The sequence below is a fragment of the Aspergillus fumigatus genome, chromosome 6 (assembly GCF_000002655.1).
Source record: "Aspergillus fumigatus Af293 chromosome 6, whole genome shotgun sequence".
In the NCBI taxonomy this organism is placed as follows: domain Eukaryota; kingdom Fungi; phylum Ascomycota; class Eurotiomycetes; order Eurotiales; family Aspergillaceae; genus Aspergillus; species Aspergillus fumigatus.
This window is the reverse complement of record NC_007199.1, coordinates 2254082-2277979: the sequence shown is the minus strand read 5'-3', so window position 1 is coordinate 2277979 and position 23898 is coordinate 2254082. Positions and strand designations below refer to the sequence as shown.

Genomic DNA, 23898 nt, shown 5'->3' with positions numbered 1-23898 from the left:
TTTCTCATATTAAAATTGCCTTGGCCGTCAAAACGGTGCTGGTCTTTTTTCCGCTGATAATAATCCATCGCCTCACTGCGCACCTTTTCCCACTTAATAATGCTCGTACCCAAAGCCTTGGGATTGGCCTTCAGCGTCTCTAAAGCCTCTTTTACCCAGTAGACACAGTTCCAGCCTAGTTGGCCTTGGCGAATAGGCGTATCCCGCAAAATTTTGACTAGGTGATTTCCGTCTGCTACCTTTCCAACCATAATGCGAACAAGCAACATGCTAGTGGGAGCGAGTGGACACTTGCGCTCCTCAAAGAACCATTCAGAGCCTCCTCCCAATTTTGGCCTCTCCTTTGCGTGGTAACGGACACCCATGCCATCCTCTGCTTCAACCTTTGGCCCTATAATCAAGGCCTAGTGGTATCTGTGTGGATGGTATATCAGTTTTAGATTACAACAGCATAAGCTAAAGAAGTTTCCCACGATGGACTCACGTGTCTTCCTTGCCTGGCATGGTAGGATTGCCTCCATGTGCATAGAGAGCAACATACAGATGATCTTTGTTTGATGGTATTGTGTGGGCGATCTTCACAGAGTATAGCTTGATCTAGCGCTGACTAGATTAGATACCGTTCAGAGAACGCTTGAGTGTAATTGATTATTCTCTAAATCTGGCAAAACTGGGGTATAAGTGGGCTAATTCAAGGGTTTTATATCCATGGAGCTTTTCCTAGATGCCTAATTCTTTACCGGGAGTTGTAGCCGCCATCTGCGCGATGAGATGTGATGTAGCTTGACTTAGAGTTCATCTGCCAATGTGCGTCTTCTCTAAGCATAGGATCAAATGAGTGGGCGCTTAATCCACGTATCGTGGCCAGAACATGGGTTCTCCTTTCGCATTCGTGTGGGGATAAGTGGTCCGTTTCAACTGACCGCCCACTTTGTCGTCTCGGCGAGTGTTGTGCAACAGCCCTGGTACGGTCGACGGTCGCGAATTCAATTAGCCAATGGATACGGCCGTATGACTTGGTTAGCCGCCAGCTCCATTGTCCGTCTCCTCGCACTATACCCGTTGCATACAGGAGTTCTTATTGTAACCGTGATTAAATTTATACACCTCCTTGGAGAGCTATCCTATCCTATCGTAAGCCAAAGAACTTATCATAGGCAGCCTTTTGATGGATAGGCTTAGTCAAGTGCCCCACACAAAGGTATGATTCCCTGTGGTAGTTTTGGAATCGGGCCAATTCTCTCTAGGATATCGTCCTTCCGGAACGCTTCACGTTCCACAGCATTATCATTGCCAAAGCCGGATCCCCTATCACTACGAATCCGAAGCCCGGAGAAAATCCTGTCCAGCCTAGCTGTATTCTCATCCTATGAATCCATTAGCCTGACTCTACAGTGACTCACACACCACCCTACCTTAGAGGATATTCCCAACGTTTTAAGCGCCTCAACCAGTTCAGTACTTGCAATGTCTGATCCGCTAGTCCACAGGTATGAGATGCGGACACCCTGGGGCGTGGCAATAAATGCCGGGCCATCTCTCGCACAAGCTTTAAGGTTATGCAAACCAAAGCCCGTTATGCTTCGTCCAGCAAGGGCATTCGATGCGATTATAAATCCAGCGTCAAACAAATATTCTCGCAACACTGCCTTTGTCGCGCTGTCGTTTGGCGCCTCACGCATGTACTCAAGATACATTGGGTGAAAACTCTTCACCATCACCGATTCATGTTGAGTCCTGGGAAGGCGAAGCACGGTTATATCCGTAGCCTCGTCGATTGATGAACAAGCCTGCCGAGCAAACCGGCTTCCCACTTCATTCGTATTAGTTTGGCACTGACAGACAAGGATAACGTCTGGTTTTAGGTTGCAGAGTATCTGTTCGAAGGCGGTATAGGCAAGCTCGTCAGCTTCAAGCTTGTCTGAGGCGCCCTGCGTTCGACGAATTGAATCGCTTCGAAATGCCCGTATATCTAGGATAATTGTGTTCTGAATACTACGGTGCCCATTAAATGCATGGCGTATAGATGAATCAACCGCCTTTAAAGCCATTGAGGCGTTGAGCATATCGTCAAAGCAGTGAGTGTCCGCCTTGTCGCTTGGCTCCAGGAGGACCACAGCCAGATCGTCGTACCCAGTTCCTAGTTTATATGCATTTTCGAGTGCTTGCGCACCTGCCTTTAGATCTTGCGCGAGCTTCTGAAGGGGCCTTAGGTGGTCATGGGTGACTTTGGCGTTGAAAGGTAAGGTTGGGCGTCGGAGGTTTAACAATGCGGGGTAGATCTCGTCGATCTCTGTAAACTCAAACACTTGTCTGCATTGGGCTTGAAACATATAAACATATGAGCTTTGCTTCTTCTTAGACAGCCTTTAGGGGTTTGGAACGTATAGTAAGGTGTTCTTACAGGTAGCCATGATCCACGTTGTCTAATGCTCGGGTGAGATATAAGTATAGCGAGGCACTTGATATCCAATGCCAATGGTAGACGCTAGGACCATACGGGCTAGGTAGATCAGCCTTTTTTTATTGGTCGAGATTGGTCGGGCCGTTCAAGAATCACTGGAGAAATATGTCTCTGGCACGATCCACATGGGCGGCCCCATTACAGGGTGAGCTAGGCAAGACGAGGTGGCGGGAGAACCCCGCCCTTTCTGTCGTCAAATCTGTTACTCAGTTGACTGGGAGGTCAAGCCTTGCTCGTCCCTGCGTCCAGTATTGATATACGGCATACAACCGAGACAAACGATTTTGACGAAGAGTTTGCCAAACTTGACGCGGCGACCTTCAGAGGCCAGCCATGTGTCAACCCATCCATGGACAAAGACAAATACCAGTAAGATGACGGTGGAGGTAATGTTGCAACGGGGCAATCAGTCGGGCCAAGCAGCGGTAAGGGAACCGGCCTGCCTGTCATCCAAGGCAAATGAGCCATGCCCTTTTTTTATTCTGTCCGGCTTTGTTAATATGCTCTACTATCTAATTTGACTGACGTAACCCCTGCTTGGTTTCCTTAGAGAACATAACAATGGGACGGATTGGAGATAGTCCGCAGGTTTCTCCCGTGCAGGTCCATCTTACAAAGTAGGGGGACCATCTCCACAAGATCCGATTAATTCTGAGCTTTCATCAACATATACAGCAGCTGTGGATTCCGAGTCCAGCAATTTTGTCCGTCCTCATGACATGGCAGATCTCGTTTGACAGCATACGCCGAAGCCGGCGATCAGCGGCGGATTTGCTGTCGCTTATGAGTTTCTTCGACCGTCAAGGGATCCCCAAGGCGCTCCTTCAAAGCCGAAGCGAACAGCAACGCGCGGAGCCGAGTAATAACGACGACGACGATGATGACGACGACGACAGTGAATCACAGTCTAGTGTAGCCGATGACTTTAATGACGACATTCTTATGCTGCGCAGATATTCCTTGATCTCTATCGACGTGCACCAAAAGTCATTCAACATGCACGGGCTGGGGCAGCTCGCAACACGAAGATGGTTAGAAGTGCATGGCGAGCTGGAGAAATGGAAGCGGCAGTATATCCGGAACCTGAATGCGGAATTTCCCACAGGAGAGTATGAGAATTGGATGCAGTGTCAAGTACTTTTCCCGCATGCAAACATCGGCGGCCAGTCAGCGGCCCCATGAACGGGACTCATTACTGGAGTGGGCTGCAGTGTGCAAGGCGGCGTGGTACGACATGCAGAAAGGCAATGGGGCTGAGGGGGAGAGACTGTCGGTCAAAGCAATGGAAGCTCTGACAAAGCATCTAGGTCCAGAACATGAAGATACGCTAGAAAGTGGGCATATGGTGGGTTTAATATATACGCTTGAGGATCGACGGAAAGAGGCAGAAGAGCTGCAAATGCAGGTGATGAAGATGAGGAAGAAGTTGCTGTGTGTGGAGCATCCTGACACTCTGGTCAGCATGGGCAACCTGGCGTGGACGTATAGGAATCAAGGAATCAAGGGCGATGGAATGAGGCAGAAGAGCTGGGAGTTCAAGTGATGGAGACGACGAAGAAGGTGCTGGGTGCGGAGCATCCCTACACTCTGACCACCATGCCAACCTGGCGTTTACTTGGAAAGAGCAGGGCCGCATCGCGGAAGCCCTTGCCCTAATGAACGACTGTGTACAGCTACAGTCAAAAATTCTAGGCGTTGACCATCCCGATACTCTCATCCTCTGCTACATTGATCGATTGGCAGACTGACAAATTGGAGATTGACGAGTCAGAAGCCGATGGTGCTGAATACCGAGACTTGGTACTAATGAATCTGGCCTGCGACCAATAATCACAAATATCTCCGATTATTCCAGTGAGTAAATGAAATTGCGATCATTAATAAACCAGTACACAGGACTAAGGAAATGAAAAAGCAATCAAACTCAATCCTTTGACGTAAGTCTCCGGTACAGTTATCAGAGAAGAAAAGGATGCCTCCCCACAAGTATGCCAGGAGTATCTCGAGTAGCCTGAATCAGAGTGCCATTGTGGAGACCTAAAGCCACGCACAGTCTCTACAAGTTGGCAGTAACTCAGACCTGGAAAAGGGGCTGCAGGCTCTGGAGAGAGCAGGCCGCTTGAGTGCATGTGTTTTGTAAGAGCTCCCAACATGATCGAGCTACATTCAAAACAGCATCCTCGACTCCCATCTAGAAAAGCGTCCCGTAGTTCCGCGAGCGATGAGAGGACGGCGGAGATTGCGTCATTCCTGCGCCTATTCATTTCACCTACGGGAGCTGTTATGATAGGTTCTCGCGGATAAAGGGCTTGACACTTACTAATGACTTTCGCTGGAATCGGCAAGTCGAGACTTGTAATCAAACCGTTACTTTGGGAGATAGCAATGGATGTTGATTTCTCAAACTCAAAGAGTTGTCTGAAGTTCCACGAGACCCACACCCAGAGCATTGAATCACGGGAATATATGGTGGGAAAGATTTTTCTTCTTAGTTGGCCGATCCATATTTCGGCGAAGAATCGCACCAGTGGCTGGCATTGGTAACAGTCTGCTAAAACGGCAATCTTGGCAAGCAACTCCAGGCATATTTCCCGGGGTAGGTTCTGGGCTTGACAGTGAAAAATATCCATCAAGATCAGAAACGCCTCGAGATCCCAATCGCGTATAGGGATCTCTACCGACCCTTCCTTAAGCAAACGAAGGCCTTCTTTCCAACGTCCACTAAGCGTCTCCTTAAAGATGGGTGAGGCCAGAGTCAAATGCTTCGCGGATACTTGGATGCGGAAGCAATCCCCTCGCATATGCACATCGCTCGCAGGTTCCTGCAGGGCACCTTCGCAGTCTATTTCACTTCCATTTTCTCTAGGGCCATCAAGTGAGGCATTTGGCTGTGCTTCTTGAAGTTGCTCCTCCAAAGGCTCAGTGGTAGGCCCATTGGCCGACTCAGTAACACTGTCATCAACTGTCTCATCAGCAGACACCATAGCTGTGTCAGCCGGCTCTGGAGTTCCAGCAGGGTTGTCGGCCGATTCGTCCATTTCTGACTGGAGGGGCATTGGATTTCCCCTCTTATTCTTTTTCTTCAGTCTCTTCTTCGTTACTTTCTTGTTAAATCCTTCCTGAGTAGCGTTGTCGCCATTGTCCCTTTTTTGCACATCGCCATGGCTCTTTAACGGTTCCGGCTCCGCCACATCGTCATTCCATGGTGCAAACGGAGATTCCGGACATTTTAAGAAGATAATCACTTCTCCTTCCGTATCTATAATATGTGTTGGCTCGGTCATATCGTTATTTGAAGATGTGGGAAATCTGGCAGAGGGGCTTTTAAGAGAAAAGGAGATGGAGTAGAGGAAGGGAGTTGCCCATGAGAGAAATCCGAGATATTCTTAAAATTGAATGTTATCTATTTGCCCCCTCATATTTCCGTAACGTGGCTGCGTGCGAATGGCCAACTTGATTGCAAGAAATGTACTTCTGCAGCAACACCTACTTGGCAGTCACCTATGCAACTGGGCCTGGGTGTAGAGTGAAGCTGCGTATGATATGTACTACTACCGATGTATTGTAAGTGTTAGCTCTGATCTTCCATGCCGGCTACAAAGGACATTTATGTCACTGACAGTGGTTTTGTTTGAGCGTCTGATGGAGGAGGTGACCCTCAAGCCGAAAGGGCCGTTTATTTATGGGTGAAGTTGCAAATCTTGTGACGTTTCAAAACAAAATGTAGACCTGCGGGGCTACTATCTCCGCCTTCTCCGTTCCTTTTTTCACATCAGTTAGTCTATATTGATGCGTCGGGTTGTGAATCAAAGGGTTGGATTAAAAAGATACTTTATAGGTGTAAATATAGTAGGTCATTGTGTAGGCATCCCTATTAGGTCAAAATAATGCCGTGTGTGCAATATCCTCGCCTGTAACTCCTAACAATAGGTCGTGAGATCAATCCCATGAAGGCCGAACCGTACCGTACCGCCACAGGAAACCAGAGACTGAAGAGAAAGAACGTCAGGTGTTATAACAGACGTTCCGTTTGATCTCCATTACTGATGAGACGGTAGTAAATTATATTTCAGACTCGGGGAAAATGATAGTCATGAACTTGGCCGTAGAAGTGAAAGATAGAGGAGAATTTGCGAGTTGCCAGGTCACGTGGACAGGCTTTCCCACGGTAATAAATGTGTAGCCACCTTGCGAAAGGACAGTGAAGTCGAACTGTTGATATGTACTATGTAGGTAAGGCCAATTGGTCAAAACTTTTGCTCCCGCAAGACTTTTATGCCTTATTGTACACTAAACTGGATAAAGCATATCTGGTGAACAAATCAGAAGCGATGCAGGTCATCACTTAGGTGAGTCAGCACTCTGATTGTGGCTTGGTGTCGACGCACAATCAGGGGTAATAGAGTTACATATAATAGTAAGCTCAAGCCGTCCGCTTCCAGATGTCCTTCCCTGATTGTATGAGACAAGCCCAAAACTGAGGCGCAGGAGCAACTTGCCATCTATGCGTGCCTATTACTACCTCAGTAAAAAGAGCATGTCCCGGTCCGTTTTTGAACGCTTTACCAGATAACGGTCAGTCCGTCCCACAAATCAGCATGAATCATCAGCCAGACTAGTTCGTGGTGCACAGGAATTTACAATGAGAGGAAGCAAGCAACTGACGGAAAGTAGCATCTTCAGGTCTCAGCCCTTGTGTATCCTCGTGGGCTCAGAGCAAATTCGGTTATCAATACATTCAGCCGTCGTTGAGCGTTTTCCACAGCCTCTAAGGGAGGATTTAGATATTCCTGGAAGAATACAAGGTGAAGAGCCGATCGTCGTGAGAAATATCGATCTGGACACTTTTGCACTTTACTGTGAGTACGTCTATACGGGGAACTATTCAATCTCAGAGACGGTCCTTGCTTCACAGAATAGCTCTCAGGTGTCACTACAATTGGAAGAGGCGAACGCCCAAGCCTTCGATGGACCGTTCGCAGTCGTGGTGCCAAAGCACCCTAGGGAGAGTCGCACACTCTTACCTACACTCTTCATCCACTCTTGGATCTACATTCATGCGGCTAAATATAAATGGGAATCCTTGAAGTCACTTTCCTTCCAGAAATTCCAGAACGCACTGGAAACGTCCCCTTTGACTGCCGCTCTTATTGATGAGTTGGCGCCGATGTTCTGTTTCATCTCTGAGCAAGAGTCGGAGAGCCCGTAACTTGGCTCGGTACGTAACAGGTTATGTGACGACGACGATAGGACCATTGCAAGAAACCTCCAGCTTCCGGGATTTCGCCGACTGGACACAGTCCAAGGAGCAATACAGTCAGAATGACTTGCCCGCTCATCTAAAGATTGGGATCAGGGTTGTTGAATGCCGAATATCAGCTTGGGCAAAGGAAATAAAAGCGCTCTGAATCCTGGACGCTTTTGGTTGATCATTAGACTTGCCCGCAAGTTACTTCAGCACTTACGTCATATATGTCATTCTCAACAAGTTATTGACTATGATACACTCCGATTACAGTAGGCGTCAGAAAGAGCGCAACATAGAAAGGAACTGGTATATTTATTCTGATGTCCTGGCAGTCAAATGAGCCATTGCAACAATGTTAGAAGCCTTGAGTACGAAGTCTGTCAAATTAAACAAGGTGGGAACTGACACAAGTCGGGGTTCGCGGGCCAATTTACGAAGGACTTTTACCAATCACTGGAAGCTCTCGGAAAGGCATGCCGTGGTCATCTGAAGAGGCGAACCTTCTATTGAGGTTGAGAAAGGACGACAAACGAACTTGGTCGGATGTGACAAGGCTTTTTTCCCGAGCAATTTCCAGGCCGGAGCCAGGGCTTCATTCAAGTATCTTGGAGTTCGGCCTTCAAGAATAGAGCACATTACAGACGATGAACTTTCCGTCTCTTGACCTTCCTCTTTTCTGTTTCCAAGCCTAGATAGTGCAATATGTAGTTGTAGGATAATAGAGTCGTGGATGGGGCGTGGCACGACGATGGATGAACAGCTGGCGGACGGACAAACAGGGACATCAAGTCGTTGCTTCCGGGGGACAAACCAGAATATCCTAAGTATTTCCGACTTCTGAACAGGGGCCGTCTCCCAGGAAAATTTCTCCCATGTTCAGAGGACTTCCCTCTGGTCAGGATACTCCTGCAACCAACAACTGAAAGTTTCCGTTCTAGTCCACGAAATCCTCGACGTTCGCGCAATATGCTTTAGCCTTAGGATACAAACCACGATACGAAATGTGGACATGAAAACTTAGACTACCTGGGAAATATCGTTCACATGACTCTCTGATCTTCTGTTTCCATCACTCGAGTGGTAGGTCCAATAGGCAACCAGATACTATTCGTGCGGAGAGAGCATAAGCGACAAATTGATTACTCAAATATCTAGATACATCATTTCCAGCACACATCCTGCAAAGTAACTTGCTCAAATCGATGCTGTTGTCCTACTCCTCAGCTTCCTGATGTTGAAATTGACGATGCATAACCTTGATGGACCTGACCTCCTGGCCATTATCTTCCTCATTACGCGAACGCTCCATCGCGGTATCAGCTTCGACCTCTAAGCATCCAGAAGCGATCAGAGCGTTGGTCTGTCTCTGAAGTAGCTCATCCGATAATTCGTCAAGTGGAATTCCATCCGTAGAGAGCTTCTCGATACAGCCAAGCTCAGTATACCACCAGATTACTCCCCATCTGTGAGTGGTCAGAACAGGACCAATGATTGAGAGATCATCACTTACACCCACTCCGTGCAGCGGCAGAATTCCTGTCGCTGCATAATATGATCCGGAAGCCACATATCTCCTTTCAGTTGATCAATCGGTGGGCAACCATATCTGATTTGAAACTCGATGGTGTCCAAGACTCTTGAAAGGTGATGCCGTGTATAATGAAGCGTATTTCCGGAAAGATTTGCATTGATACATTCGCCAAGCTCGCTGAAGGTAATAATCCAATGCGCTTGGCAATCAGCAGTTGGGACGAGCTGCGCCTTGATCGTGCGTTTGGCCATAGTATCCATTGCGAAATTTGTCCACGGTCAGTCTCGAAAGATTGTTCAGTAGGCGTGAAACCGTGAGGTATACCGGCCTCCACCGGTAGCAGCTCACTGCACCAAAAAAGAAAATAATCCGAGCAGCGTATAGATGCGACGCAAGGTACGTGAGAATGTCTAACATCACAGATGCACTGAATCCTACACTCGGAACGTATCCACTGGATCAGCTGTCAGGGAGCACACACATATCAAGGAATAGATGTTATTACTTACTTGAATATGACCTTTTTTTAGCAAACTTCCACAGGTAGAGGAGGTGTCGGATTATATGAGAATGGTTGCTCGATAGCCCCGTTCAGGCTGGATGTCGGCCTAGAATCCAAAGGTGTCGAGCACAAGACTACACCCTGATAGACTATCGCACTGGCCTCTCGGTTGGGGCTTCTGCTTTTCGGGAGCGTAGGCGATGGATATTCCAGGTTGATATCCTCGCCCCAGTGAAAAACAAGGGAATCGGGCCGAGCTTTCTGACCTTGTAGCTTTCGAGGAATATTCTTAAGCCAGCCAGTGAAACTGTCAATGCGAGGTCTCCAGCAACAGCACATGGAGTCGAACAGCAAGTTGCGGGCCACGAGGCGGTAGTTTATTCCATAATGGCCTTGGGCGTATGGGCCATTATTTATCGCCTGCCATAATATACGCATTTTGAAGCCATCCTGGGAGACATACTCCTCCTGCACAAAGAGAAAAGAGAAGCGAAGCACTAGGAAAGCATCCTCGAATGAGTGTGGGACTATAAGCCGCTCTTGCGTCGCAGCCAGTCCAGCGCTAAGATTCTCTCGCCACCCCTGGGGGATAGGAAAGTCGCCATACCTGAATTCGTCGAACAACATCAGGGCGTGGTACATTTGGTCATCTCTCAAAGACCTCCGAGGCAATCATTGATGAGCGGACGTGTTGTGAGGCCGTAAAGCCGGTAATTGTCTTCGGCTGAATGCTACACTGTAAGATCTGTAAGGAAACAGTGTAATAATACGACGACATACGCTGCTGCATTTCCATATTTTGGAAGACAGGACAATTTTTCTTGTGAACTGTTAGTAATTCCATACAGCAGGGAATGGAAAAGACAAGAGACTTTGGACAATCATACCCACAAGAATCTGAAAGAAATCGTAGCTTAAGCTACCAAGCTAGCTGTGGTCGAATCATGGAAGAAAAAGCGACGGTAAGCTTTTTCGGTGCGATTGGTTCCACACAACTGCAATAGGGTTGCCAATGTAAACGATGCAGCCCTGAACTCTCTTTGCTACAAGTTATGTCTGATTTTATTGCTCGTTCTCGAATATCGATGGATGCAAATGCACAGGGCCCGTATTAGTTCCTACGTGAGTGGACACTCACATCGCAGGCGACCTAGATTGCAGGGATCATCGCTCAGGTCGAAGCAAGGTTGTTACAGAAATGGGTATAATCCCTGCAATCTTGCTCGCGGGCGAGCAAGATTGCAGGGATTACCCCCCTTCTGTGGTCTTGTCATTATAACAGGAGACTTATTCATCCTCGCTTCTGTACGAAACATCAACCTGTTGCTGACTTGCGTGGGTTACCAATATTCTGTAGAACGCCGCATGATGGCGTTCCTATCAAGAAGAAACCCTACAATCCATCTGACAACAGATTCTGTACGTTCAGTACTTTAATTATAAGTACATCACTCTCCCCCTTGGCTCATCGTAAACTGTAACCCACTGACACGAAGCCACTGCGTGATCTTCAAGCCTGCCTCAATCTATATATTCGAATCCACTCCTGCCTCCTTGCACAAACGAGTATTAGCAAGATGAACTGTCCACATTGCGGGTACAACTGCATCTCGCGTCCCTATCCATTCACCTGTCCGAACTGTAAGAAGGAAGTTGCAGGAAGCCAATAAGGTTACACCCCTTACCATACGCTACAATAAGAGATATACTAATATTTAATGATACAGGATCGCAAATATGTAGCCTCTGCTTCGCCTCTTCCGTTAAGGAAACAACACCTGCGAACCTGCGTAGGTCTGGTAACGCTGGACCGCGCGGACAAGGCTTTATTGACCATGCTCCGCTTGACATTTCTGTTCTTTCTCTGGGAATCCACACCTCGCTCATTCCTCTGTTCCTCATTACTATGTATGTAGAACAGATATACTGGAAGCCCTAGCCACTCGTTTAGCGGAAGAACACTTTCCGAATACTATACAGTATGCTTTATACAATCAAAGTCAAACATGGTATGCTGTACTTTCAAGGCTAAAGCTGTCATTGAACACGGCGTGGAGGCCTCGTTGCTACAAAAGCCTAAATCAACTACCTGTAATCGAATATCTCATGTAGACAAGTTAAAGACAGTAGCCAAATTGTCTGTGTAACAACAGGAATTCCTCTTTCGGGCCCTAGTGCCACCGAGCAGTAATTAAAATATCCGTAGAGAAATTTCTGGCTGATGCTGGGGTACTAGTGACTCCAAGTATGAAAACCAAGGTGGTGATAGGGTGGCCAATAGTTACACTGAATAAATATTTCTAATGGTCTTGATTGGACGGCTTGCTATTATGATGGCGGTGAGCATTTCAAGGAGACATAAATAGTGACTCCTCGTCTTCCGTTCCCTCTTTTCCTAACTCCTAATTGAATTCCTTTTCTTCATTGCCCGGCGCATTTCTTTCTATCATCATGGCCGGAAAAGCGTCCGGTGAAGGCTGCGTTGCATGTGGATGGACGCATGACAAGCAATCGCGATGTTGTTATTCCAGCCACGTTAAACTTATTTACGGCGCACATGATCGGGGCGTATGGTCGATCGGCACTGATCTGATTCTCAAAGAGCGCCCTGACGATGGTCCGAAGAATGAAGCGAAAACACTGAAGCTCCTTGCTTCTTACACCAGTATTCCAGCACCGGAGCTTGTCTGTGACTGGGTCGATCGAAACCGCCGTTACTTCGTGTTACAGAAACGAATGGACGGTGAGACACTTGAGGACGCCTGGCCTGTATTGTCGCACAACCAGAGAGTCGCTATCGCAGACCAGGTAGCTGGCGTCTGCAGGCATCTACATTCCATTACGTCCTCGAGCATACAAAGTGTTGATCAGACCGCCTGCTCTCCGGCGTTGCTTTTTTTCGATTTTGAACCTCATGGGCCTTTCCACTCTGACCTTGAACTTTGGAATGCCATAAGCCTCACCCTTCACAATCCACCCGAAAGATCATTCCCTCAGCAAGCGTTGGACAACTTAAAGAAGCGTTTCCCTAAATGCACACCTTACGTCCTCACCCATTGTGACCTAAACATAGGAAATATCATGGTTAAAGATGGGCAGCTTGTTGGCATCCTTGATTGGGAATATGCAGCATATTATCCTATATGGTATGAATATGTCTCAGCAACTTGGGGTTTCACTGAGGCAGATGCAGAATGGAGGAGGTTGTTACGTCAGCGTCTTGATACACATGAAGATGCAAAAAGTTTCTGGATGGACCTGTATCATTTGCGAAATTATCCAGATCTGGACGAGAAAGGCCGGGAGGTCTTGGAAAATCTGTCTGCGGAGTCATGACGGGTGTTCTTTTCTTACAAAATTTCGTTCTATTATAAAGCCTGTCAAAAACACATATAAGATGAAAGCAAAACCAGGAAGATTTCTATGTGGTTGCTTGCAACCATACAAAATTCTCTTCCATTACTGGTCGACCAGCAGCCTTTAAACAAAAAAATCATGAGTCGTACGTAGGTCGGCAGTATGGTAGGTTAGCGTGATTTCTACAACTTCGCAAGGATAGATAGTAGATAGTACTGTTGATCGAGCGATGTGTCGTTTGCCATCAAGTCTTCCCTGAAATGGAGGGAACAAAAGCGCTCCCATGTCGCAGTACTGGTTACTCAGCATGTGACTGCTTTATCCTTCCTCTGCGACAAGCATTCTTACCAATGAAAGGAGCGAAAACCAAACCCCTCGCGTTTCCGTTGGTCGCATTCATGTCCGTTCCCCACGGGGCCCTTTCAGTTGTTTTCCTCCATGGTCAAGAAATCAAAGCCGGGAAAGGGAGAAGGACAACTATCTTTTGGTACAGACAAAGATGGACAAAGGACGGACTGCGCGCCAAGATCACAAAGCGCCATTTTTCGAAGTGGTCTCGTCGGTTTAGGTTCAAGCGCACCACTCACACAACGGGGGAAGGTGAGAAAAAGCAAACGCTTACAGACGAGGCTGGTAGCCTCTTCGCCCGAAGCAAAAGCGGGGTTTTGTCAGCGAACTCCCTACCGCCAGACTGATCCAGCTTATGTGGTTATTTTCTGTGCAACTGGGACTCAACGATCCGTCCTCATGCTCTTTTCCAATCCGCATCATGTCGGGTTTTCAACTAGCGTTGGACTACATTGACGCTGGAAGTGAAGAGGAAATTTTACAGCATCGTGAAAGGGCTCTAGACGCCATTAAAAAGCTAGAGAAGGCCCTGGGTCTCATCCAGAGAGTTGAGCCTGGGTTACCATCTAACTCTATATCTGTCGAACCCGATGTCGAGCAGCGACCTCAGCAGTTGTCCGAGAAAATACTTACTAGAATAGACAAAAACCTCGCCAGCATCGTTTCTTATGCTCGGAAATCCCCAGAGACTGCGGTCGCGCCAGCACCGCAAAAGCGCGAAGATCCTAGGATCATTGACGCACAGATCTACTATGGCGCGAGGAAAAAGACGACAAGTATGATGTTCCGGACAGCATTGGCTATCAGATCTATTAGTATGGAATTCGCAAGATTCCAACATTACCGACGTGGTTATTCCAGAGTAGCTAGGCAAGTCAACCGCCTTTCAGCAAAAGCAGACCAGACGCAAGAAGCTACCATCAGCGATTTCATTAAGGAGAACCATATAGCCGACCATCGAACATTCGAACGAATGATAACATCTGGCACGAAGATGCTCGTTCTCGAGGGCCTCTTTGGGAGTTGTGGTATATCCTCTCTACTATGGAAAGTACCAAGCTGGAGTAAACTGAGCTATCCCGAACTCCCAGTTCTCTTGGAGCTGTTGCTGCAGATTCCAGAATATGATAAGGTTCGCACTACGGCAGAAGATTTGACCGGATGGTATGAACAATGCCAAGATGTATACGACCAAAACATTTACGCTCAACGAGCTACATTTTTATACAACAAGCTGCCACTGTGCAGACCCAAGGACGTGATCCAACCAGTCAGCTATCCACTTATAGGAACGGATTCCTTTGGTGGGCACATGAGGGATAGTGATATGGTGGTTTCGATGGCCTCAGCATGTCCAGAGAGCTCCTTAAAGCATACGGGTATGTGCTCTTTTGCTTTTCACGTGCATATCGTCAGATAGCACTGACTGTAGACTACCTCAACAGAGACAAGTATGGCTAGTGATCAACTTCCAAACATCGAGAACCCTATGGATGGATGTGAGTGCAGACGCTTCGGTATTTCGCGTTCCTTACTTATTGGGCAGGTATATCTACACCAGCTCCACTCGGGGGTGGCAACGTTGTGGATGGCCAAGATATTTGCGTTATGACGGCGCAGACCGGCGAGCAAGAGCACCAGTCACAATTATTATCCTTTCACGCCCAAAGTACCGTTGACCAATCCGAGATATCGCAAACAAACTATTACGGACTTAATGAATCCTGTTGGAGCCAAAGTGCTAACGCGGGTGGTATGTCCGAGCTACCAGTGCATTCTCCTTTGAGCACTGAGCTCCTTCATCCTGGGGAGCTGGTTGACTTGGTGAACGCTTCGATCCACCCCGTGAATTTTGTCGACATCATAAATACTCCTATCCATCCCGCAGGTGTCGCCGACGTAATGGGTTGTCCAGCATATCCCGCAGGGGAAGTGGATATCTTTTGTCGACCTGCCCAGCAGTCAGTACAATCCAACGACAACTCTACGAACCCACCAACCTTAGGGACGTCCTTCGATTCTGGATTTGCGAGGGATACGCCAACCGCAGCGCACCCCCATTCAGAGATGCGAAGTTACGCAGATCCAACAGCCGGCTTGGACATGCGCCTTGCTGAGGGAAATTTCACCAACTATGCAGCTAACAGCAACACACTGCTATTTGCTAATGTGTTCCAAGTTCCACAAGCTTGCCCTTGATGGAGGGTGCTGAGATTGGTGATAAGAGGACTTTGTTTAACACATCTCGTTCATGCTGTTGTCTGAGGAACAGTAACAATGAGGCAGTCCACGCTGGCGTTAAAATATTTCGTTTCCTTAAACCGCATATAGTTCCCAAGTTGTAGCCCCTCCCCCGCGACTTTCACAAGCCCAAATGGGAAGAACAGAGTATCAACACCAGCATCCTTTTCGATTGTAACGTCCCCATATAGTCGTAGAAGTGCATAGCCATTTCCCTGTTGAAAACTCAGCCGTGTGACCAAGTGACTTCTTATAGAGTATCAGTGTACCTCTTCGTGAAGTCCCAGCTCTTTCAACAGAGGGCCACATATTTGAAACCGGTCTTTATCTGTACATATTGACGAGGAGCGGGTTCGCGGCTCAACCTTAGCCGTTTTGAACCATTCCATAACCTTAGCCAACTCATTGCGAGCATTTTCGCTCACAGTGTAGATAGACATAGGGCAGCGATTTTGAAAAACGAAAGATCGTAGACGGACTTTCTGACCTGATTTTCTGACAAATTAAATTCTGGCAATCCATCTAGGGGTAGATTAAATGTGTGACTCACCGACGTGCTGAGGGTAAGAGAGCGCTGCAAATTAATATAAGGTCAGTCATCGCTTGGGAGATTGCATTGAGGGGCAAATGGGACCTCATAAGATAGACCCCACTAATATTGTATATCACGTGGTCAATACAAGTATTTCGACACTTACTCCTAATTGTTTGTTGGTAACTAACTTAGATGACATAACAGGAAAAGGCATAGCGTGTATGTTTGATGCCCAAAGAGGGGCGTGTTATGGTCCGGAAGTGGAATTATATTGATGCGGATACCGAGACCGAATAATCAAGCAGTGAGGATTGTGTGTTGGAAAAGGACACGTCAAGTCAAGTCAAGTGATTTCATTCGCCGTCCCAGCCTATCATAATCAATGGCTACGGAGTATGTCTTGCTGAGAGTGATGTTACACGTAGTACTCCGTACACGCCCAAGAAGGCCAATGGGCCCACTCTTCAAAGGAGATGACATAACCCATAATATGGCTCAATAAGACCCACTTAATCTCGCCTGCCCCATTCAGACATGAGTTGAGCACTCTGGAATTAGAAATGAGCCTCGAATTTTACTGGCGCCGAAGACCGGATGGCGCCATTGCCAATGAATATTTTTCGTATGGAGCTTCAAGAGTAGACCACACCTTCAATCCACGTGACTCATTAGCGAGGTCACAGCCACGGTTCCCCTGCGCCACCCGCGCTAACAGATAGCTCACAGCTCCTGGAATACCAGCTAATGGACAAATGCCTCAGGCAAACAATCACGTGCCACTCTGGCAGGGGACTCTTATCTCACCATAATTACAGAGTCGAACCCGTTGTCATATTTGGGCCTCCTCTTCATTCATCGAGCTTTCCACGTCCCCCATTCCTCTGTCTACGCTAGAAGGACAACGCGTCTATGGCTGGCAATAGTTCACCAGACTATAAAGCTCTCTTCCTGAAGGAGGCAGAGCTGCGAAAACAAGCGGAAGATCAGCATAAGCAGGAAAAGCGCCGCAACCAGCACACCACCTTTACTGAATTTATCCGTGCCTGCCACAGCCTTCTCTCGCCATCCTTGAAAGTCGAAACCCCATCTCGGTCCACACGAGGAACAATACCTCCACCATCTGGGAAATACTGTCCAACGCGGCTCCGCTTATGGGAGGACTGTCCAGCCAGGCAGCAGGCAATCTACGACGCGGTTCGCGGTTATCTGCAGCCACCAGCAAAAGACGCATCTCGCCTATTTTCACCCTTGGTGGAGCTGGAGGGCCTTGCTCGTCGGTTTGATCGTCGACCGCTCAGCAGTGAGCAAGATTTGGAAAGCTATGAACGATTTGCCGTGGAAGACCACGTCCATGATGTGATTGCGGAGCTATGCAAAATACCTGAGGCTCGGCAGCGCTTTCGACTGGGCAACGGAGTCCGTTTCGACAACCACGCGAACGCCCTAGATGAAGCCGAAGTTGATCTACCGGAAGACAAACCAGCTAATCCACACCGGTCCCGGCCTGACCAGTTCTGTATTCATCGAATCGACGACAATAACACTACCCTCCTCACCACGGTCGAGTATAAACCGCCTCATAAGCTCTCCGTCGAAAATCTACGAGTTGGACTTCGGCCGATGGGTTTTTGGGAAGCAGTGGTAAAGCCAGACAGCATCCCGGTAGACGAGGCAGCGAGGTTGAAACACAATGCAGAGCGCTTAGTGGGTGCAGCGCTGGTTCAGGAATACCATGTGATGATTCAAGAAGGCCTTGGAATGTCCTACCTAACAAATGGGCTAGCCCAGGTTCTCCTCCATATCCCATACGATGATCCGAGTACCCTCTGCTACTACCTCTGTGAGCCCAACATGGATGTGAATGCAGAGGACGACCAGAGTTTCCAGCAACCTACCACCGCCATTGCGAGGGTGTTGTGCCTTTGCTTAATGAGCTTCAGTTCACCTGTGCGGGACCAGGAGTGGCGAAACCGCGCACGGGCGGGATTGCATATATGGAAGACAAGTTTTGACCATACACGCGCCCAGATCCCTGAAGAAGAACTCCAAAGAACGCCTCCGAATTCTGGATATACAGGCTCCCAGGCTACAAGTTCCGATTATGCCAGCTCTGAGTATCTACCGTCATCACCTCTGGATTCCCACCCGGGAACAGGCCGTCGCCTCTCCACTCGGTCCCGGCCAGGTTGTTCGCCGTCGGATACAGTGAACCGAAGCCAACGTGAAGATTCACCAGACCCCGATCCAAATCAAGGAGCACCAGCACGAAAGCGAGGCATCAGCCAGGTCGCATCCTCTCCACCTACGCAGCGGTCAACACGCCAATCTACTAATGATTCCGGCAGAGGCCAACGTCAGCACCGTATAGTACCGTTTTGCACACAACGGTGTCTGCTCGGGCTTCAGCGGGATGCTCCATTGGACGCAAACTGCCCAAATGTAGCACTGCACCGACAAGGCCAAAATGGCAACCGGCACCTTGTCACTGCCGGGCACCTAGTACATCTCCTCAAGCGTCAGCTGGATGAAGACCTCGACCATAATTGCACGCCGTTCGGTAGCTGCGGCGCATACGGGGCGCCCTTCAAGATCACTTGTGCTACATACGGTTACACCATAGTCGGAAAGGGAACGACCTCGCGCCTCTGGAAGGAGGTGTCTCGTGAGGCTGACATCTACCACGTCCTTCGAAAAGCGCAGGGCTCTGCGGTTCCTGTTTTCCTTGGAGCAATCGATCTTGCAAAAATTTATTTCCTGCATGGAGCTGGAGAGATCCGACACATGTTATTCATGGCATGGGGCGGGGAGAGCACAAGCAGGCTCAAGCATGGACCGGCCATGTGGCGTGAGATTTCGAGGTCAAAAAACGAAATCCGTGCCTTGGGGGTTGTGCATCAAGACCTCCGGCCGGATAATATTCTCTGGAATTCTGAACTGGGGCGAGCCCTGATCATTGACTTCCACCGCTCCACTCTGGATCGTCGACCAGGGGGAAAGCGCATGACCGGCATCAAGAGATCGCTGTTTAGTAGTGAAGCGAGGGATTCGAAGCGATTGCGTGTAAAATAACCTGCTTCCATGGTCCACTGATAGAAGCAAATGCGCTTTTTGTCCCGCGGCCACTACAGATGCTTGGCCAAGGAACGATCATGAAGATGGGTCAGCTCAAAGCCGTGAGCTGCCAGCCACCGGCAAAAAATGGGGTGCGATCTCGCGACAGAAATCCTATGTTGGCTGGATCTAGGGTCCCATTCCACAGCCTTCTCTCGGTCATTGAAAGTCGAAGTATCGTCTCGATCCAACCAAGGCACAGTACTGCATGGACTGGGAAATACTGTCGAACGCGCCTCCATTTGTGCGGGGACTGTCCAACCAGGCAACAGGCAACCTACCACACGGTTTCAGTTACCTGCAGCTAGAAGAGCAAGTTGGACACAACCGTTTTCTTCTCAAGTCGCGCTGGGAAGATATTGGTCGATGATTCGGTCATCGCCCGCTGAGCAATGAGCAAGTTTAGAAAGTCACGAAGGATTTGCCGTTGAAGACCAGTCTATTATGTGATTGCTGAACTGGCAGGATGCCTCAGGCTCGGCAGAGGTTTAAAACAGACGACGGACTCCGTTCTGACATTCATCAAAGCGCCCCAGATGAAGCGGAAGTCGATCCGTCGGAAGACCACCCATGTAATCCGCGCCGCTCGCGTCCCGGCCCATTATCTATTGACCGTATAGAAGAAATTACCGCTACCCTCTTTACCATTATAGTTCGACGGCTGGAGAGACCACTCGGAGTAAGCAGCGCGATGGTCCGAGCCATAGTTCTCATGGTAGAGGTGGCACTTAATGAGCTTTGTCGCGCAGTTGGTTACGGCGAGGTCGATCGTTGAGGTGCTGCCGGCATGATTTAGAGACTAGTATGTTGGTAGCCCCAGTGGAAGGCACCATTGGAGGCCAGCTGCTGGAAGAAGAAATTGACCAGTTCTTCTGCACAGAGCATAGATCTTGGTGTGACGGAGTTTGTCTCCCATGCTGGGTGGTGGCGGTTGAAATTGCCGGCTAGCAGTAGGGTAGTTTCCTTACTGGTGTTGTATCAGAAAACCAAGGAAATTGTGGGATGCCACATGCTGTCGCTTGAATAAGTGAAGAATAGTCAGGTAACTTAAAAGAGGCTGGGATACCATTTGGTGGCTGGATAGCATCGGGCTTTTCAAAATCCTAGGACATTGAACGCGAGCAGGTCCTGCTCCGGAACAAGCTAGTAACAGATGGCTGGCTCAAAATTTGCCTGAGCCCTGAAGGCTGACCGGACTCTAGTTTGTATGTTAGAGAACCTGTAAACGGTGGTTAGTCAAAACGATGTGTCTGTCTAGCTCATGCCCCCGATACTTTTTCGCGGCTTGGAATCCTATGATGCCATCTCTAAACCCTGCACTTCTTCCACCAGCTCACATCGCCCAAAGTGGCGGCTCACCTTGGAAGGCGGTGCATGGCTTGTAGTTCTTGAGACTTCGATGACTTCGAGAAAGTTTTTTTAGCACCTTTCCAACTCCGTAATTTGGCAGCGACAAGTTGATTCAATCCCCGCAAGGCATGCTTCTTCAATATAGCAGATTGGTTGTCTGTTTGGCACCATGTCATATACAGAACGATACGTGTCCCTGGGATGGCACTGAGTGCTGTGACCCATAGTGCGCTCAGTTCTCGCTGCAGATCTTCTATCTTGCTCTCAAAGTGTATTGATATCTCTGCTGGATAATGATGCTCTAAGTCATTACCTTCTATGAATTCAACCGCGGACAGAATTAGCTTGGGTTAACGATGCCTTGGTCTAGTAGGCGGATTCCAGATGTTTGCTGTATACTTCTAGTCCAATAGGCACGGCTTACGTCTCAGCAACGTGGATTAGCCCTTGGCATCAATTTAATTCAGCCTGATGCTAAGCCTTTCTCCTAGAGCATCTCCTGGTTCTTGAGGGCTTGTCGCGGCCCAGAAAGTACAGGTGCGCATTCTTGAAGTGCTCAAGAAATCCACCATCCGCAGCGACAAAACCACACGAGCACTTTGTCATACATATTTTATGGGGGCTGTTTAAAAATGGCTCCCAATAAGTCCATGCCGACCCCCGCCAGGTTGCATCTTTTGTCGCTATATCCTTCAGTATCCTTTCTATTCCAACCCACCCTTCTATCGCGAGATTAACCTCTCCGTTCTCAAGAGCGACGTTCAAGCAGTCCAAGTACAAGTAGTAGCAATTGGCTCTGCTGTTCTCATCTAATTCCTGCTGAAGACCCCATGCGAGGTAGCGTGAGAATGACTGGATAGTATAGCGCGTTGCAAAGTCCTTGGTCACAAGGAATCCACCCTTTATAGTCAAGGTTGCATGAAGGCAGCCGGACGGTATTGTCAGAGCGTGATCTGAATCTGTCTGGAGTAAAATACCGCCCTCTAATAAAGGTGCTAGTCGAATCAATTTCGCCAGTTGACCACTTTCATTCGCCATCAGCGACAGATTCCTTTCTGTCGGAGGCCACATGAACCATATTTTCTCACAGTCACCTAGTGGGACAGAAAGTCCTTCCATTCCGTAGTCTCTTCCAGGTCAGCTCTTCCCACGGTCATTGTTCAGAGGTTCCTACCGATATGAATCTGGACGACAGAAAACGTCGGTGTGACATTGAAGGAGACCTGTTGTTCCAAGAATGGAGTAGCAGTCTCGAAGAATTCTTCAGAAACATGGAAAGGATACCGGGCGATAAGTGCTGCCGGCATGGCACCTATGATATAGATGGGATTTCTATGATCTGGCTGAGCCAGTTGGCAGTAGGCAGCCGTCGGGTCCCCTTTCAGTTCACCGCGTTCGTAAACTCGAATGTCTGGCGTAACATTTTTCAGTATCCATCTCTCTATTAAGTTGCGGAAGACGGGACACGTGTTACCCTTTCTGGCCAATCGCGTTGTGGCGGACCAAGTCTCTTGAAACCCAGGTTGTCCCGATGGCCAACAACCCGAAGCGGATAATACTCGAGGAGGGGAACTGGTAGAATCGGTCCAGAGCGACAATACACTGGGCGGTATATGCTCAATTCCGGAGAAACAGCACGCAGTTAACGTCTGGATAAGACGAGGATCGAATCCCACCAGGCATTGCAGTGTATCTTTGATTTCTTCGACGCCGCCGTGCTGCAGATGATTAAAACGAGCCCTTGTCATTTGAATCGCTGTCGAACGAGAAGCCTATAAGGAACATACCGAGGCAATCTTAGGAGAGCTATCTGCCGGTAACACCAGGGATTCCGGGGATAGACACCTCTTGCCACGCATTCGCTCTTCTCCCGGTAAGGGTTTGTCTATCGGAATGATTTTCCAGGTTGGAACTCTAGATTGCTGTACGTGTCAGTGTTTGCAAGAGGGTTTCTAGTTCGTGCCGGAGCTCGCCTGATTGCCCTTCTCCCTCCTCTTTCATGTTTCACGGTCAAGCGACGGGCCTTGTAGGCTCGTCCTTTGAGATGATTTCGAAGGTTACTCGTCGTCAAGAAAGATTTGTTGCAATACGGGCAGGTCCTCATGCAAGTGGCCACTGTCAATTCCGCATTCCGCCACGGCCAGTTCTGGTAAATATCCTTATGTTCGTCACAGCTGCAGCCTGGAAACCGGATCTGAGTATCGTCACTGCTCATACTTGTGCCACGACTGGGAAGGAGGCCTCATCTGCTACACGTGGCGGTATGGATTTGAGTGTGGTATAAATCAGGGGTGATGGCAGCTTCAAGGAGGAAATAAAATTTGCGTAAGTTCGAGTAATCTTCACCCTGTACATTAGCCATGGGCGAACCTGAGATGTTCTCGAAAGCCACTGTCAGTGGCCATTTGATTGTTAGGACGAGATTCAATTATTAAATGGATTAGATCGTTTCAATCGATTAAATCAATTTAATCGATTTCTTCATTGCTTATTGGTCACCGAAACTTGTGTCTAGGACCACGAACTTGCCCTGTCTAGCAAAGAACTTACTAGCACTTTCCCCCTGACAGTTTTCAACCGCCCCCATCTTCTCTTGGCGTATTGGCAAAGTACAGGTCTGCCGCTTCTCCATGTTCGTTTTGTCCATCCTTTACGATCATCTTCACTGGTTACTGCTGGGGTCCGAATCATCTTTGAGTGGATGAACTTCGATTGTGATACTTGTTCTCAACTGCTCGGTCGAATACACGTCTATAAAGATATGTTGGCCTCTAATTATTGAGTGCCAAATTGGATTTTGGTGGAAGCCAATGGATTTGCTGCTGCCTTACGAACTTTGCTCCTGGTTAATTCTATTGGTCCTAATTTTATTGAGGGCCAAAAAGGGTTAAATACTCCGAAAAGCCCTTCCACCAGTCCATCAATCAGAAATAATTCAGCACAATATGGTATTTTTACATCCTGCATCAGGAATAGTAAGTAAACTCTTGTCCTCTCTGTCACCTGCTTAAGTCTCTCTCCAGTTTGACGAGCTCAACGAGCTTCGAAAATCCTTGGCACCTGGAGATGTTCAGGTACATCTGGTTTCCCCTACCTACAACGAAGCGATACATAATGCTTTGAGTAGGTGGTGGAGGCATTCTTAGCTCTATTGAAGCAGCTATCCAAAACCGCCCAGAAAGATATCCTTGCGCAACTTCTTTCACGTTGC

At 48.3% G+C, this 23898-nt stretch overlaps 7 protein-coding genes across 7 annotated transcripts; 3 read left to right on the top strand and 4 right to left on the bottom strand.

Annotated features, from left to right (window-relative positions):
• Window positions 1-1178: 1178 nt before the first annotated feature.
• On the bottom strand, window positions 1179-2333 carry AFUA_6G09430 (uncharacterized protein; the record flags this gene model as incomplete). Its single annotated transcript, XM_745740.1, has 2 exons — window positions 1179-1367; window positions 1416-2333. 2 exons carry the CDS (start codon window positions 2331-2333, stop codon window positions 1179-1181), a joined length of 1107 nt encoding a protein of 368 aa, XP_750833.1.
• Window positions 2334-3551: 1218 nt separating this feature from the next.
• AFUA_6G09420 (uncharacterized protein) lies at window positions 3552-4007 on the top strand (the record flags this gene model as incomplete). The annotated part of the gene is made up of 1 exon (XM_745739.1): window positions 3552-4007. The coding sequence occupies one exon, from the start codon at window positions 3552-3554 to the stop codon at window positions 4005-4007; it is 456 nt and encodes a 151-aa protein (XP_750832.1).
• A 648-nt stretch (window positions 4008-4655) lies between these two features.
• On the bottom strand, window positions 4656-6605 carry AFUA_6G09410 (uncharacterized protein; the record flags this gene model as incomplete). The annotated part of the gene is made up of 4 exons (XM_745738.2): window positions 6296-6605; window positions 6085-6225; window positions 4785-6015; window positions 4656-4714 (listed from the first exon to the last, which is right to left on the bottom strand). The coding sequence occupies exons 3-4, from the start codon at window positions 5746-5748 to the stop codon at window positions 4656-4658; spliced, it is 1023 nt and encodes a 340-aa protein (XP_750831.1). The 5' UTR covers window positions 5749-6015; window positions 6085-6225; window positions 6296-6605.
• Window positions 6606-8925: 2320 nt separating this feature from the next.
• Window positions 8926-9503, bottom strand: AFUA_6G09400 (uncharacterized protein; the record flags this gene model as incomplete). Its single annotated transcript, XM_745737.1, has 2 exons — window positions 8926-9175; window positions 9223-9503. The coding sequence occupies 2 exons, from the start codon at window positions 9501-9503 to the stop codon at window positions 8926-8928; spliced, it is 531 nt and encodes a 176-aa protein (XP_750830.1).
• A 3948-nt stretch (window positions 9504-13451) lies between these two features.
• On the top strand, window positions 13452-15962 carry AFUA_6G09395 (uncharacterized protein). The gene is made up of 2 exons (XM_001481416.2): window positions 13452-14829; window positions 14896-15962. The coding sequence occupies exons 1-2, from the start codon at window positions 13806-13808 to the stop codon at window positions 15060-15062; spliced, it is 1191 nt and encodes a 396-aa protein (XP_001481466.2). The 5' UTR covers window positions 13452-13805; the 3' UTR covers window positions 15063-15962.
• Window positions 15963-17135: 1173 nt separating this feature from the next.
• AFUA_6G09390 (uncharacterized protein) lies at window positions 17136-19295 on the top strand (the record flags this gene model as incomplete). Its single annotated transcript, XM_745736.1, has 1 exon — window positions 17136-19295. One exon carries the CDS (start codon window positions 17136-17138, stop codon window positions 19293-19295), a length of 2160 nt encoding a protein of 719 aa, XP_750829.1.
• Window positions 19296-19938: 643 nt separating this feature from the next.
• Window positions 19939-20863, bottom strand: AFUA_6G09380 (uncharacterized protein; the record flags this gene model as incomplete). Its single annotated transcript, XM_745735.1, has 2 exons — window positions 19939-20116; window positions 20697-20863. 2 exons carry the CDS (start codon window positions 20861-20863, stop codon window positions 19939-19941), a joined length of 345 nt encoding a protein of 114 aa, XP_750828.1.
• Window positions 20864-23898: the final 3035 nt, after the last annotated feature.

What these genes read in the sequence shown, in the direction of transcription:
- AFUA_6G09395 (XM_001481416.2), top strand. Translation starts at nt 13,806, where the DNA reads ATGTGGTTATTTTCTGTGCAACTGGGACTCAACGATCCGTCCTCATGC. An exon ending in GAGCTCCTTAAAGCATACGG is followed by an intron (nt 14,830 to 14,895) that starts GTATGTGCTCTT and finishes CTACCTCAACAG; the next exon opens with AGACAAGTATGGCTAGTGAT.